Source organism: Vombatus ursinus, unplaced genomic scaffold, assembly GCF_900497805.2.
Source record: "Vombatus ursinus unplaced genomic scaffold, bare-nosed wombat genome assembly UNPS02014812.1, whole genome shotgun sequence".
NCBI classification, from domain to species: domain Eukaryota; kingdom Metazoa; phylum Chordata; class Mammalia; order Diprotodontia; family Vombatidae; genus Vombatus; species Vombatus ursinus.
Window position 1 is genome coordinate 5944560 of NW_020954590.1, and position 13865 is coordinate 5958424.

The 13865-nt window shown below is 38.2% G+C and overlaps 1 protein-coding gene across 1 annotated transcript in view; it reads right to left on the reverse strand.

Annotated features, from left to right (window-relative positions):
* LOC114054257 (carbonic anhydrase-related protein) overlaps positions 1–385 on the reverse strand; it is a 183067-nt gene extending 182682 nt beyond the window's left edge. The window contains exon 1 of the mRNA XM_027877438.1: positions 206–385. Coding sequence (XP_027733239.1) covers positions 206–239 — 34 coding nt within the window. The 5' untranslated portion in view covers positions 240–385. The remainder of the gene's footprint in view (positions 1–205) is intronic.
* Between the last annotated feature and the right edge of the window lie 13480 nt (positions 386–13865).

Below are 13865 nucleotides of genomic sequence, written 5' to 3' on the forward strand. Positions count from 1 at the left end.
AGCTAATGACACCCACCGGTGTGCTTTCTCTTGTCAATTAATTAGCCAGTCTTAATTAGCTTATAGAAACAGTCAACTGTGGTCTATAGAAACAGAAACTGTGGTAGTATAGTTGGTACAAAATATCCCTGAAAAGTCCTCAAGATGTTCCCCTTAGATGTAGTATTGTTCTTCTGCTAGGTACTCTGTAGTGCCTTGAATTTACCTTTCCTCATCACATCCATGCTGTCCTCTATCATCAGCTTTCCATGGACATTATTCCTAGGCTGCTAGTGTAAAGTCCGAGATTTCTCTGGAAGCTTCAAAACTCACAAGGTCTTCCTCAGTGGAGGAGGAGGACCAAGGCTGAAGACAAGTCTCTTTTCCTCCCCACATAATTCCTTCTCAGGAGTTTAACTGTACTTTCCTCATCACTCCTTCATATTCTAGGATTTAGAACTGATCTGCTATTTACACAAAGCCCACAGTGCATACTCAAGTCTCCTCAAGCAATCTGAACAGACTTCTTATCAAACCTAGTTGAAGTGCCTAGTTTACCTCCTTCTTACACTTCTGATTGCTCAAGTTAATTGAAATGAGTTCTCATCTAACAAAGATGTCAGGGCATAGTGTTACTTACTTTAAGTGGGAAGGAGAGATTTGATTGATTGACTCAAATTAACCCTATTCTTAAACACCCATTACTCCTGGGGTTTGGTTTCCTTACTTATATGGTGTATAATCCTTTTTATTACCCCAACTTATCCTGTGTTTTCTTGTTGACTCTACTCTTTGAGAGTTATTAGAAAGGAGTAAATACCTCAGTCTTCCTGGGTTTCAGTTTCCTCATCTGTAAAAAGAAAGAAGTGGGACTAGATGCCTCCAAAAGTAATAAGCACCAGAGGGAAGATTTTAACCCAGGGCATCTGACTACAAAGACAGCATTCATCCTCAGATGCCACACTGCCTTCTTGACCCAGAAGAATAAACCTAATCCCTCTTCCACACAAAAGCCCTTCAGATACTTACACAGTTCTCGTTTCTATTTTTAAGTCTTCTCTAGACTAACCACCCCTAAGTCCTTCAACCAGTCCTCATGTGGCATCAACTCCAATCCCTTTACCATGCTGGTTGCCCTTCTCTGGACAGTCTCATCTTAGCAAAAATTAATCTAATCCAAATTCCTAACCTTTTCATTTGTAGGGTTCAAAGAGAATACTTAATTTTTCTCTTCCTTGGGTTATTGCTATAGCTTTAGAGTCTTTATTTCTGTAATAAGTGCCTGAGTAGAACCTTTTGTTTGTGATTCCTCAGCTCTATTTGGGGGCTGTTTGATGGAAACCTTTTGTTTCTCTCGGTAACTGTGGGAACACAGGCTTGGCTGTGCTTAGAGCCTTCCTAAGGAGAACTTTTTGTCTCTTGGCTACTTGCAAACAAAGATTAGTCTGTAGTCTGGGTCCCCTGACAAAAACCATTTGTCTCTTGGTATATGTGGAACTCCAGGCCTGTCTGTTTGTTGTAGGGACCAGAACACAGCTTACTTCCTTTTCTCAAAGCTTCTCTACTTACTGATGGTTATTTCAGGATCCTGAATGACATTGTTTTGGACAAAAATGTAGTTTCTCATGAACACAAACTGAAAAGGGGATTTCTTTAGTGAAATATATGGTCGATACTAATTTAAGTTTTCTGGGAGATAACTAGGTAAAGAGTTTAAGCAGAGCAGAAAGAAACCAAATGGAACACTTCTAACAGGCAATGTGTGTGTTTCAATGAAGTTCAAAGAGTATAGTAAACAAGAAAACTTAAGAAGAATTGGGATAAGGAAAAGGAGTAAATATCTGATAGTTGACAAGATATCTAAGATGGTCTTCCCTCCCTAAGAAAGCACAGTACAATGAAAGCAAGGCTTTGTGTTTGAAATTGTATGTTTAACAGGGAAAAAAGTCGCATTCTTGGGTGGTTATTTTGATTAATATCTGACATTGGTAACTCCAAAGCCAACCTCTACAGAGAGCCAATTGCTCCCTGCCTTACCAACACCAATCGTTCTATAGTTCCATTGAATCTTCACTGAGGGCCTACTATGTATAAGCACTTTTGTGGCACATACAGAAACAAGCTTCAGATGGGAGTTAAAGTGACCCCAACTATCAAAACTGGAGATGTGATTAGGGATGGGAGGATCAGAGAACCAGGTAGGCCATTGCACAAAAATGAACAAAACACAATCTCTGCTCCTAAGGAATTTACAATGGAGTAGCGAATGTCTTGTACACAAACAGCAGCCATACTATGATGTAGAATGCGATTTAGATACGTAAGATACAAAGTTCTTTATGAGTAGCAGATAGTACTTCTAACTGCTGTCAGTGTAGAAGGAAGAATGGAGTGCTGCTGAGAATAAAAAGGATAAAATAATAAAAAGAATAAAATAAAAAGGAGTCAGGTCCTTGCACTATACATAGGAAATTCCCATGTGACACTCCTACCCAGCTGCCATAGATGGCTGAAACAGGAGGTAGCTGTTTACAACAGCATTTCCACCAGAGTATTGGGGGGCGGAGAGGATATAATAAAAAGCAGTTGGTGTATCTTAGAATAAAACTTCCTGGGGCAGCTAAGTTGTGCAGTGGATAGAGCACCCTGAAGTCAGGAGGACCTGAGTTCAAATCCAGCCTCAGACCAAACACTTGACATTTACTAGCTGTGTGACCCTGGGCAAGTCACTTAACCCCAATTGCCTCACCAAAAAGCAAAAACCAAAAAAACAGAACAAAACAAAAACCTTCCTACAAAGTGTTTTTGAGGAGAGTGGCAAGAATTTTCAAAACAATAAACAAAAGGCCTGACTTCATTTTTTTTTTCTGTTCTAGGTGTTAGAAGTAGAGTCTCCAAGAGAGAGGCCAAGAGAGTGAGTTTTGAGAATCCAAGAGTTGGAAACCAGACCAAGTTTTGCAGCCAATGTAGTACTGATCCCCCAAGGAACCTAGAATGATCTTCAGGAATGACCTTTGAGACCTTGGCCAAGGTGAAGGATTTAACTGGCAGAAATATCAATGATATGGAAGTGAACCTGATAAAAGCAATGCTATGTAGGAACTGAGCTAAATTATAAAACTAATCTCTCCTCTCAGATCTCTGTTGTATAAGAGTAATTATGCCCTGAGGTACTGGGGAAAATATCTATACATTTGTAGTTTCTATATTTGTGAAGTATATATCCTTCTGTTGAAGTTATCCTGGATTATGTGGTTAAATGGAAGTGAAGCGCTAGTTACCCCCTAAAATTAGGGAGAACACAACTGGTGGAGGCCTAAGTTAATAGCGCATAATACAGATCCCTACAAACCACTAAGGGTGCCAAAGAACCCTAAGAGGGAGATGCAGCAGACCTGGCCCTGAAAAAGTGGGCCCAGATCATACATGTTACATAAAATTGACCATTTTATCTTGTGTGACTCTTTCTTTCTCTTATTTGGTCATTAACTCTTCCACTATACATAAATCTGAAAGGTAATGTCTTCCTTGTTCCTATAATTTAATCATGATATAGTCTTTTAGATCTAGGTCAAATATCCATTTGAAGTTCATCTTTGTATATAGTATAAGGTGCTGGTCTAAACCTATTTCTGCCAGGTTGCCATGCTCTGTGGTCATCAGTTTGTCAAACACCATGCTACAGTATTTGGTTGTTTCTCTATGTCGTACACCTCATCTGTTCCACCTCTCAACCTCTCTATTTTTTTAATCAGTACCAAATCATTTAAATTATTATTTACTCTGTAGTATAGTTTGAGATTTGGTCAATCTCAGTTTGAGATAATTAGTCAATGTATCCTAAAGCATAATAGAACTGGAGAAAACACAAGTGAGGGAAACAAGTAACCATTGAGTAGAGGAGCTTTTATAAATGGAGAGGTCTGTTAAAAAAATTTTTTTAAAGTCAAGTCAACAAGTATTTATTAAGTACTTACTATGTACCAAACACTATGTACTATATGCTGGGACCACAAAGAAAGGTAAAAGCATTGCCCACCCTTAAGGAACTCATAGTCTATGAGGCAGATAACACACAATTATATACAAATGAGATTTTTGGCTCTTATCTATTTTTTGCTAAGATAGGGGGCAGGGGAGAGATAAAAAAAAGTACTCAGTATACAGTATGAATCAGGTATGGGACATGTATTTTAATACTACACACAAAAAAAATGTTAAGCCTAAAAAATTCACAGTGCCCATTGACAGAATAACTTATAACTTAAAAACAACTCATAATTACTGTTAACATTTGCTAAGAGGTTATGTGTAAATTTCATCAGAATGCAAAACAGTTTGCAGACCTATGTTATCTTCTACAAAGATCCTATCTTCTGGAAAGCCAGGCCAGGGTCTTGGTCTCTTCCTCCTGTGGGTGGTTATCTTCTCCAGTGGAAAAACTCCACCTTCCATCCATCTGTTCAAACGACCCAGGACCTCTGGACCTCTTGAACCTACAAGGTTGCCTCTAAACCTGGACAGGTCTACTTCAAAGTTAATTCTCTGTCACCTCATCAGAAAACACAAAAAGGTAAACCCAGCCTGGGTGGTATAGGGAGGAGGAGCAGGTACAAGCCTGATTAATGGAATCTTCCTAACCTAGTTAACACATAAAAGTGGTTGCCATAATGCCAGAGTATAGAAGGGTCAGCTCATTCCCCACCCTCTCTAGAAGTCTTAGAGTCTTGTGTTTCTACCTGGAAGGTCAAAGAAAGAGGAATCAGTTGGAAGCTGTGTCTTCTTTTAATTAATGCAGTACCATGCCCCCTTGCCATCATCACAGGACTGGGTTGGAATAAGGCACTACTTGGAGTTTTGTGTATCACCACAAAGCATCAAGTTCTTTCAGTGCTGGGTCATCACATGAAAGGAGTCAGGTGTGGAGTTTGTCATCCCCAGAAGCCCTAAGTGCTAAGCATGACCCTGTGGCCCCCAGAAGTTTCCAGGAGAGTTCTGGTCATGTGCTTCCTGGGATGTCCAATTCAACCAACACTACCTAAGCAATGTTATTTTGCCCTTCTCTGGTTTTATATGTTTAATTCTGGTAGGTTGAAAAGATTCAGCAGAGAAATGGGAGCTAATAAGCTGTGATTTTGAAAAGAAGATAGACTCAAGGATTCTACAAACTCAAATATGAAAGTGGAGTTCTGCATATATTGAGGTTCAAAAAGTGTTGAGCTAAATGTGTGGCTTACTAGCTAAATAACATATTAAAAAGAGGAAATTTAAGAAGGTTTTGGAAATGTAACCTACCATGATTAATATCAGGGAGGACAGTTGTGCCCCACCACCACGCACCCATCAGTGTGAATGTTACTATAAGCAATAGAATGTTGAGTTAACCAGACAAAGGCTCTGATCCAGTATACCAAGTCTTGTGTATTTGAGATTTGATGTTTTGGGGACATAAGAGTTGTAAGTATTTACATATTTAACATATATACAGAAAGAGAGAAACAGAGACAGAAACAGAAGGAAAAAAAAACAGAGACTGAAAGAGACAAAGAAAGAAAGCAAGAGATTTTAAGCATAAAATGCTAGGAGCACAAGGACAGAGCAGTACTTGGGAAAAGGTTGAAAACAAACCCAGAAGCAGCTAAAATTGATTGTGAAAATAGCAACTATGCCCTATAGAAATCCAGCATTCTCTTCCCAACAAAGTTCATAAAAGGGGTCCAAAACATATGCCCACATCTGGGAAGTACATTCCTCATTACGAAATTAGTGTGCAGTAGGTATATCAATTAAGAATTTTACTTCAGTCCTCTGCAAATAGCAGGTACTCAGTGAATGATTGTCTGATTACTGAATTCCTTTAATGGGCCGTGCTGTATAAACAAGACAATGATGAGTTCAATTCTCTCTGAACTGTTTATTCAGCTTCATCATAGATACAGACAAAATCATAACTGTTTGCTACAGGCCTGCTCCTTTGAAAAAGAAAAAAAACACTAAATGGCAGGCAACTAAAGTCTCATATCACTTCAGAGTAAGTCCAAGGTAATTCTAAATTCTTTCCAAGAAAAACAAAGGCATTAGGGTCACAGGAGATGTAGACAGATAGAGAGGAAGTATTAGGAGGAGTAGACACCTAGATTATTCAGGTTTCCTTCACCTTGACCTGTCTTACACTGACTCCCAACCTCCAGTGAATGTCCAGACTGGATAATAGATTATGAGCTATAAGGAACTTCAGAAGTCACCTAGTTCACCCCCCTCATTTTAAAGATGAAAAATTGAGATCCATGAAGATTAAATGACTTGCCCAACATTATACAGGTAGTATGAAGCTAGGTGGGAGAGTAGATAAAGAAGTGGATTTGGAGTCGGGACAACCTGAGGGAAGTCCTACTACTAATACTTACTATCTGTGTAACCTTGAACAACTCATTTAACCTCTTAGGGCTCTAGAAATTTAGGAAATTCTCTAAGCTGTACATTGAGGAAAAAGTGCCAATCTGCATTGATAGAGGGATTTTTCTCCAGCTGGGAGCTCCTATGCCTGTGACATTAGGTGTATATGGTGTTCAGGGAAGACTAGCACTTCTGGTGTGAGGGCTGCTGAGCCTTTTCCAGGGCTGCTCATCCACCTTTGGTGTCCACCTGCCACCACTCTACTCTCACCTGTGGCTCCATGACTCAGCAGACAAGTTAAACCAGGTTGAGGGTAACTGATGGACCTCAAACCCATTGGTGAGTTAGAGGAATACCTACTGCAAACATATGAAGACTTTCCCCAGAGGAATGGGCAGATGAGAACAATTTGTTCCAATAGCCATGAAGGTGACTGAAACAGGCATTGTAGAGAGCTTAGAGCTTGGTCAGACATCAAAAATGCCGAGGTCATCCACTGCACTGGACTTGGATGACTCTGGAAGATAGGTAGAGGCTGATAACTTTGTGCAACTCTGCCTCACTTAAATCCAATTCACAGACAAGTCAAGACATCACACTGTGATGTCACTGGTCCTTTTCAAAAATGAAGAATAAACAACCCTTGTGAAATCACAGTCCCAATCCCTATCCCTATCCCTATTAGTATCTCTCTCTAGTAATGATATAATAATAAAAGAATCTACAAGATTATTTTGAGAATTACTTTGCAAATCCTAAAGTGCTATATAAATATTAGCTATTATTAGTAAATATCTGAGGTAGGATTTGAACCCAGGTCATGTCCTTTGACTCCAGAGACAGTGCATTTTCCATTGTACTTACTGTATTATCTTTTATGGACTCCCCTTCCCTTCTTTCAAGGTTCAGCTCAAGTGCCACCACTTCCACGAAGCCTTTCCTGATCTACTACAGGTAGAAATGATCCCTCCCTCCTTCTGTCTCTCATGCCACCTTGTTTGATCCTGTTCTAGGTTCTAAATTATATTCTCACTAGTATTACAGTTATGAGCCCTTGTCTTCTTGGACTATTAAATTCTTGAGGACAGAGGCAGTTGTGATCTTTGTATCTTATCTATCACCTCCCACTGAGCTTTGTTCATAGTAGGTACATAATAAATACTTATTGAGTTGAAGCAAATAACAGATTATTAGGTTAGGCAAGTAAGTGGAACAGTGGTTAAAGTGATGAAATTGGCATCAGGAAGACCTGAATTCTAAACCTGCCTCAGACACTAGGTTTCTGACCTTCAGCAAATCATTTAACCTCTCTTTGTTTATTTTCTCATCTGTAAAATTGGGGTAAAACTAGGATCTACTTCACAGCATTGTTATGAGGATCAAATGTAAAGTGTTTTGCAAGGTTTATTTAATGATTTAACTATATCACTTAAAGAGATATACAAATGCTAATTATTTTTCATTACTACTATTATTTCAGAATAAAGCAGCCTTCTGAAAGCAACAAACACACAGAAACACAGGCTCATATTAAAGGACAATCAGTCAGGGTTATGCTGGAGCCAGCTCAGATAGACAGACACTGTTAAATGTTCAGTATGAGCACTCACGCCTTGGGAATTGGCAAACTCCACAGAATGGGACTTGAATTATTATTTTGTTGATTGTCTTGTCTTAAGAAAGAAAGAGAAAATTTTAATAATGCAAATTAAGCTTAAAAGTGTATGTGGTAACATTTTCACACTGGAAAGCTGGTTGTTAAATATTTACCAGTAAACTCCTGACATCAGCCCTCTTGGAGGTACAAGAGGTGCAACAGTCTCTCTTGTATGAACATTTTCTAGTCAGGAGCAAAGTACAGAGTAAACTAGACTGTTCTCATAGCTTCTTCCCCCTCCATTCTCTAATCTAGCATTTTTTTTAAGCAAATGGGGGTCCAGGGGCACACAGATAGTGTCAAGTGTTTAGTCTGAGGCCAGATTTGAACTCAGGTCCTCCTGATTTCAGGGCCAGTGCTCTATCCACTGCACCACCTAGCTGCCCCTAATCTAGCATTTTTTAAGGAATAAAATTAAGTGTTAAAACACAGCCTTTTTTGTGTCAATAATTTGGTAATCTGATAAAGCCCATGGCATCCTTTTCAGAATAATGTTTTTACATACATTAAATAAAGTATACAGGATTACAGAGGAAAGCAATTATACTGATAAACAATATCCAAAAAAGTTTTTTTTTTAAATAAGGTCGTAGACCCCAGGTTAAGAACTACTCTAATTTAAAAAAACAGAAAGAATGTTCTTGAATGGGAAAAGAATTCACAAAAGGGCAACCTGGAAGAAAATATAAAGAATGTAGGTGAATCAGTTGATCTTTTGTCTTGGAGAGGAAGGGATTATAGCCTGATTAAATACATATGAGATTCAGGTCTTAAACACCATTTTTTGGTCTCTATCCAAGAGACTGTCTAGATGCCAGAAGCACAGGGCCCCAGGCAATTGCCCCAGTTTGCCTTCTCCCTAGAGATGGCCCAGCATACTATGTATTGTCCTTCACATAAGACTGTGGTGACATCAACTTGATATAAGTAGGGCATGAGTTTTGAATTGTTTCTCCAAGAGCAGTGATAGGGTCATTTGATTTCCTACACTTCAACAAGATGACTTCCTGATCTCCACAGACATTAATCAGAACCAAGTTGACTGACTTCTGGCACTAAGACCAAAGCCACTGACCTCATCAACAACATTTGAGTCCACTGGCTGATGTTGCAGTACATAATACACCACTATATAGTGAATGTAGTCCATTCATGAACTCAATAAGAAAAATAGCTGATATTTTTCAAGTACTTTAAGGATTATAAAACACTTTACATATATCATCTTGGTTGATCTTGACCAGCCAATTCACACATACACATAAAACTATTTCATAAAGTTCACTTTACACAATGGGAGCTCTAATTTTCCTTATTTTTTTTCTCTTTCTGCTTTTCTCTTTTCATTTTTTTATATTTGGTAGAAAAGGCAGACTTTAGGAAAAGGTCATTCAGGCTTACTGATAGTCACATATCCAAAACAAAGAAAACTTCCCTAGGAAATATCCTGCCATGTCTTTGTTGCTCATGGATATTAGTATTAGGAGTCTTAGACATGAATGTGTCCATCCAAAAATCTATGGTACAAAAGATAGAAAGAAGGCCTTCCCCTTACCACTTAGCCCCTGGGTCACACATAACAGTGTCTTCTCAGCTTTTACTGGAATGAAATAATTTTCCATCACCTCAGAAGCCTTAATTCAAAGATATGTTTGTGTGCCTCAGCTAATTAGGTCAGAATAGCTAAGGGCATGGTGGTACTCCCTGGATGATATTAAATAAAACATGGGCACAGAAGAGTTTTAAACTCATTGAGCTCAATTGCAGAGTTCATATCCCATTGTTACTGAGAAGAGTGACATAGTTAAGCTTGCAAAAAAAATCCTTCTAGAATAATTAAATAAGCTAATATAAAATTGCTGGTTTGGGCAGTATCAGGACTCCAAACCTGACACACTGAGCATGAATCACGCCCTTGGTAACTATTATTTCAGTCAAGAATTGTCAAACCTACAGGTGGTACACAGGAAATGTTTGTTAATGATGAAGACATGAAACAATAATGATGAAAACACATTAGAAAAACAAATCAGTTTCCTTTGAAGTATCTAAGCCCTAGAAAAAATAAGAAGTATGAAAATCAACTTCATAATGATAAAATAGAAGAAAAATGAAACAAATTATAAAAACAAGCATTCACAGAATTTACTTGTCGAACTTCAAAACTGCTGATAAAATGAGACTAATTTTTTTTTTAAGAAAAACCTTCTGCATATTCAGCTTTTGGACTCTGGCAAATTTATATCTTGCAACCTAAAAGATATCATGTGATTCATGTCTACTCCACAGTATTGGGATTTTTATTCATACCAGCTACTTAAACTAGCCCAGGAATATTATCAGTGGCAATAGTAGTAACTGAAGTGGCACCAAACACCATTTGCTATAACCTTGCATATCTTTATATTAAACATAAAAATGTAGTTAAAAGGTAAACTGAGAACAAGGTAGACTGTCAGAGGCCCAGGAGTAGAGAATTTTTTAAGAGATTAGGAAAAGTAGATGCCTATTGATTGAGGAATGGATGGGCATACAAATTGCAGCACATGAACGTGATGGTATATTACTGTGTTGTAGGAAATGTCAAATATTAATACAGATAAGCATGGAAAGACCTAGAGGAATTGATGGAAAGTGAAGTAAACAGAACCAGAAAAATGGTATACTCAACTACAACAATGGTAACAGAAAGAACAATCACAAAAGAATCAAAAATGAATGATGCAAAATTATAAAGAATAAGCTTCTCTCCAATGAAAACAAGATATTCCACTCTAACTCCTTTGCAGGGGGAAAGAGTGGGGGTCCACAGTAACAGAATATTACTTGTAATGTCAGATTTCTTCAATGTATCAATCTGTTTTGTGGATTTTTTTCTCTTCTTTCTCTTTTTATTTCATAAAAAGTATTTCTTATAAGAGATGACACTCTGGGAGAGAATAGAGGGATAAAGGGGAAATCTAGGTAATGTAAAAACAAAGGATATCATAAAAATCTATTAAAAGAAAGAAAAAATATTGAAAAATCAAGAAGCAAGAGGCAGAGTAGAGGTTTACTTTCAAAAAAGGAAAGGTTGATAAGTAGCGATACTTAAAGACATAGTGATAGAGGAGTTTGTATGTGGTGTATCAGAATCTGTCTCATTCTTATGAAAAAAAAAAGACCCAGGTATACTTTGAAGGATTTTCACACTCTCTTGTCTCATGATCCTGACTCAGGAAACCTGGACAGTATAGTATGATACCCATCGGCATATAGAGACCAAGTCACCATTTGGAAGCATAAAATCCAAAGTATTACAGAATAATATTTAACTAAAAGCAGGGAAGTAAAACAGAAACCATTGCAGGAAGGAAAGAAAGAAAAAAGGAAGGAAGGAAGGAACTTAAGTTTTTGTACTAAGTATGAGGATTCTTCTGAAACAGTCCTTTATCTGTAGTCCTGTCTTGGCCAGAAATTCCCTAATGACTCCCAGACATGTAAAGAAGAGGTGAGGAGGAGGAGGAAGGGTGGATGACATGTATTTGTGTCTCTATCTCGATCTCTATCTCTTCTTTCTCCGGTTCTCCCTGATTCTATCAACTTCTTAGGCCAGGCTAGAGTAAGTTTCTGGAGAATCTTTCAGTCTTTCAATGTCATCTCTCAGATGTAAGATGAGGGAAAAATGCATTTCCAGGGTGCTCTTTTCCTAAAGTTACTGCTACTGTCCCCAGTTGCCCATCCTCTTCTCTACCTTCATCCTATCTCCTTATGAGACCTGCCTTTTACCATGAATATTCCTTACAATAAATACACTATTTTATTATTTCTCAAATGGTCATAGATGTAGATTGAGAAGCCTTCTCAGATTTAAGAGAAGGAAAAAATATCCCAGCCTTGCTCATTTCTCAAAGTCAAAAAATGTATAATTTCTTCAAGTTATACCAGACACTACATTTATATAAAATGCATTTGAATTATTGAAGAATATACAGTGTTACACACAGTAATTCCACATATACAAAGTCCAATCATGTCATTTCCCTGACAAAAACCTTCAGTGGCTTTTCAATTTTTTGACATGGGGGGAGGGGTAAATGACTTGCCCAGGGTCCCATAGCTAGTAGTATCTGAGGCTGGATTTGAACTCAGGTCCTCCTGGCTCTAGGGCTGGTGCTGTATCTACTGAGTCATCTAGCTTCCCTTCTCCAATTTTTTAAGGATAAAAGAAAAACTATTCTCAAGCTGTCATTTCAAGTTCTGCATAATCTGACCCCTTCCTACCCTTCCACTCTCATTTCCTATTAGTTTCTGTTACAATTGTATGTTCCAGCCAGATTGGACTGCTACATACTCTGCATCCCCATACTTGGAATGCATTCTTTTTTCATCTCTACCTCTTAAAAATATTTGTCAATGTGATGGATATGTAGGAGATCTAGTTTGTACTACCACACTGTAACCCCTCACATGGAATATGAGAATACTCCTCTCTCTCTCTCTCTCTTCTCTCTCTCTCTCTCTCTCTCTCTCTCTCTCTCTCTCTCTCTCTCTTTCTTGGCTAGCACTCTCACTCAACCAGACCACACATTTACAGGTCAGGGTTCTCAGAGAAGGATTATATATAATCATAATTCAAATTCTCTCAGAGTGCTAAGAGTAACTCTATTGTGGGAGAATATACTCCTCTCTATTCACCTCTATAGCTCTTAAGTCCCCACCAGTGTGCTTCTACTTATACAAAGCCAACCACTCATAAAGATGACAGCATCAGATCATAAACATAATCATTTACTTAACAATAAGACAAAGGGCAAAAAATCAATATATCAGATATTTAATATAAAGCAAATTCAAGAATAATCAATATATTATAGTCTATACATAAACATGGGTTGAACCAATGTTTAATGCACTCATATTTATAGATGAAAATGGGCATGACCTGGCAGGGAAGCACATGAATCTGTAAAATTCATTTGTTTGAGGTAACTTGCAGATCTAGACTATAGACTTTGAGGTCATTGGTCCATTCACAATAACATCTGTGCCAAATAAGGCTGCTTCTCTTCTAACTCCTGTCCTTCTGAACCTTACTGCTCTTCTCCTGGGCAAATCTTCTTTTCTACAACTCTTAAACTGATGAAGCATTTATAAGATCTTTGAACTCATCAATACTCTTAAAATTATTCTCTAAAAATACTCACCAAAACACTTGAAAAAATATTATGCTATTGGATTAACTAGCAGTTCCCTCAAGCAAGAGAAGCACAAAGATCATCAGGCTGGTTCTCCCTGGGCATTGAGGAAAAGCCCAGCTCTTCATTCACCAGGATTCTTTATCTTCTAAACATATAACAGTTGGCCAATCCAACAGCAAATCAATGCAGTGCCCCTTTTTCCTGCTTCACACAAGAGAGTCAAGAAAATAGCAATAGGGACCTCTTTAAGGTTTCATTTCTCTCACATTGTAGATGGTGCTAAGGGCAATATCTATCTTTCAATGGAGGCGTATGACATGTTCAAGGAGGACTAAGAACTTTTGTGTAAGGACTTGCTGAGCCCTTTTCAGGGTTGCTTATGTACCTTTGCTGTTCACCTGCCACCACCCAACTCTCACCTGTGGCTCCAAGAATCTGTAGCATGTGCAGTGGCTAGACCCTGGCAACCCATCTTGGCAGATGGGTTAAACCAAGTTGATGGTAACCAAACTCTCAGTGAGTTAGAGGGATATTTACCCCAAGCATGTGAAACTTCCCCTAGAAGAATGGGCAGATGAGAACAATTTGTTCCAATGACCAGGAAGACTGAGGCAGGCACTACGGAGTGCTTAGAATTCAGTCAGACATCAAAG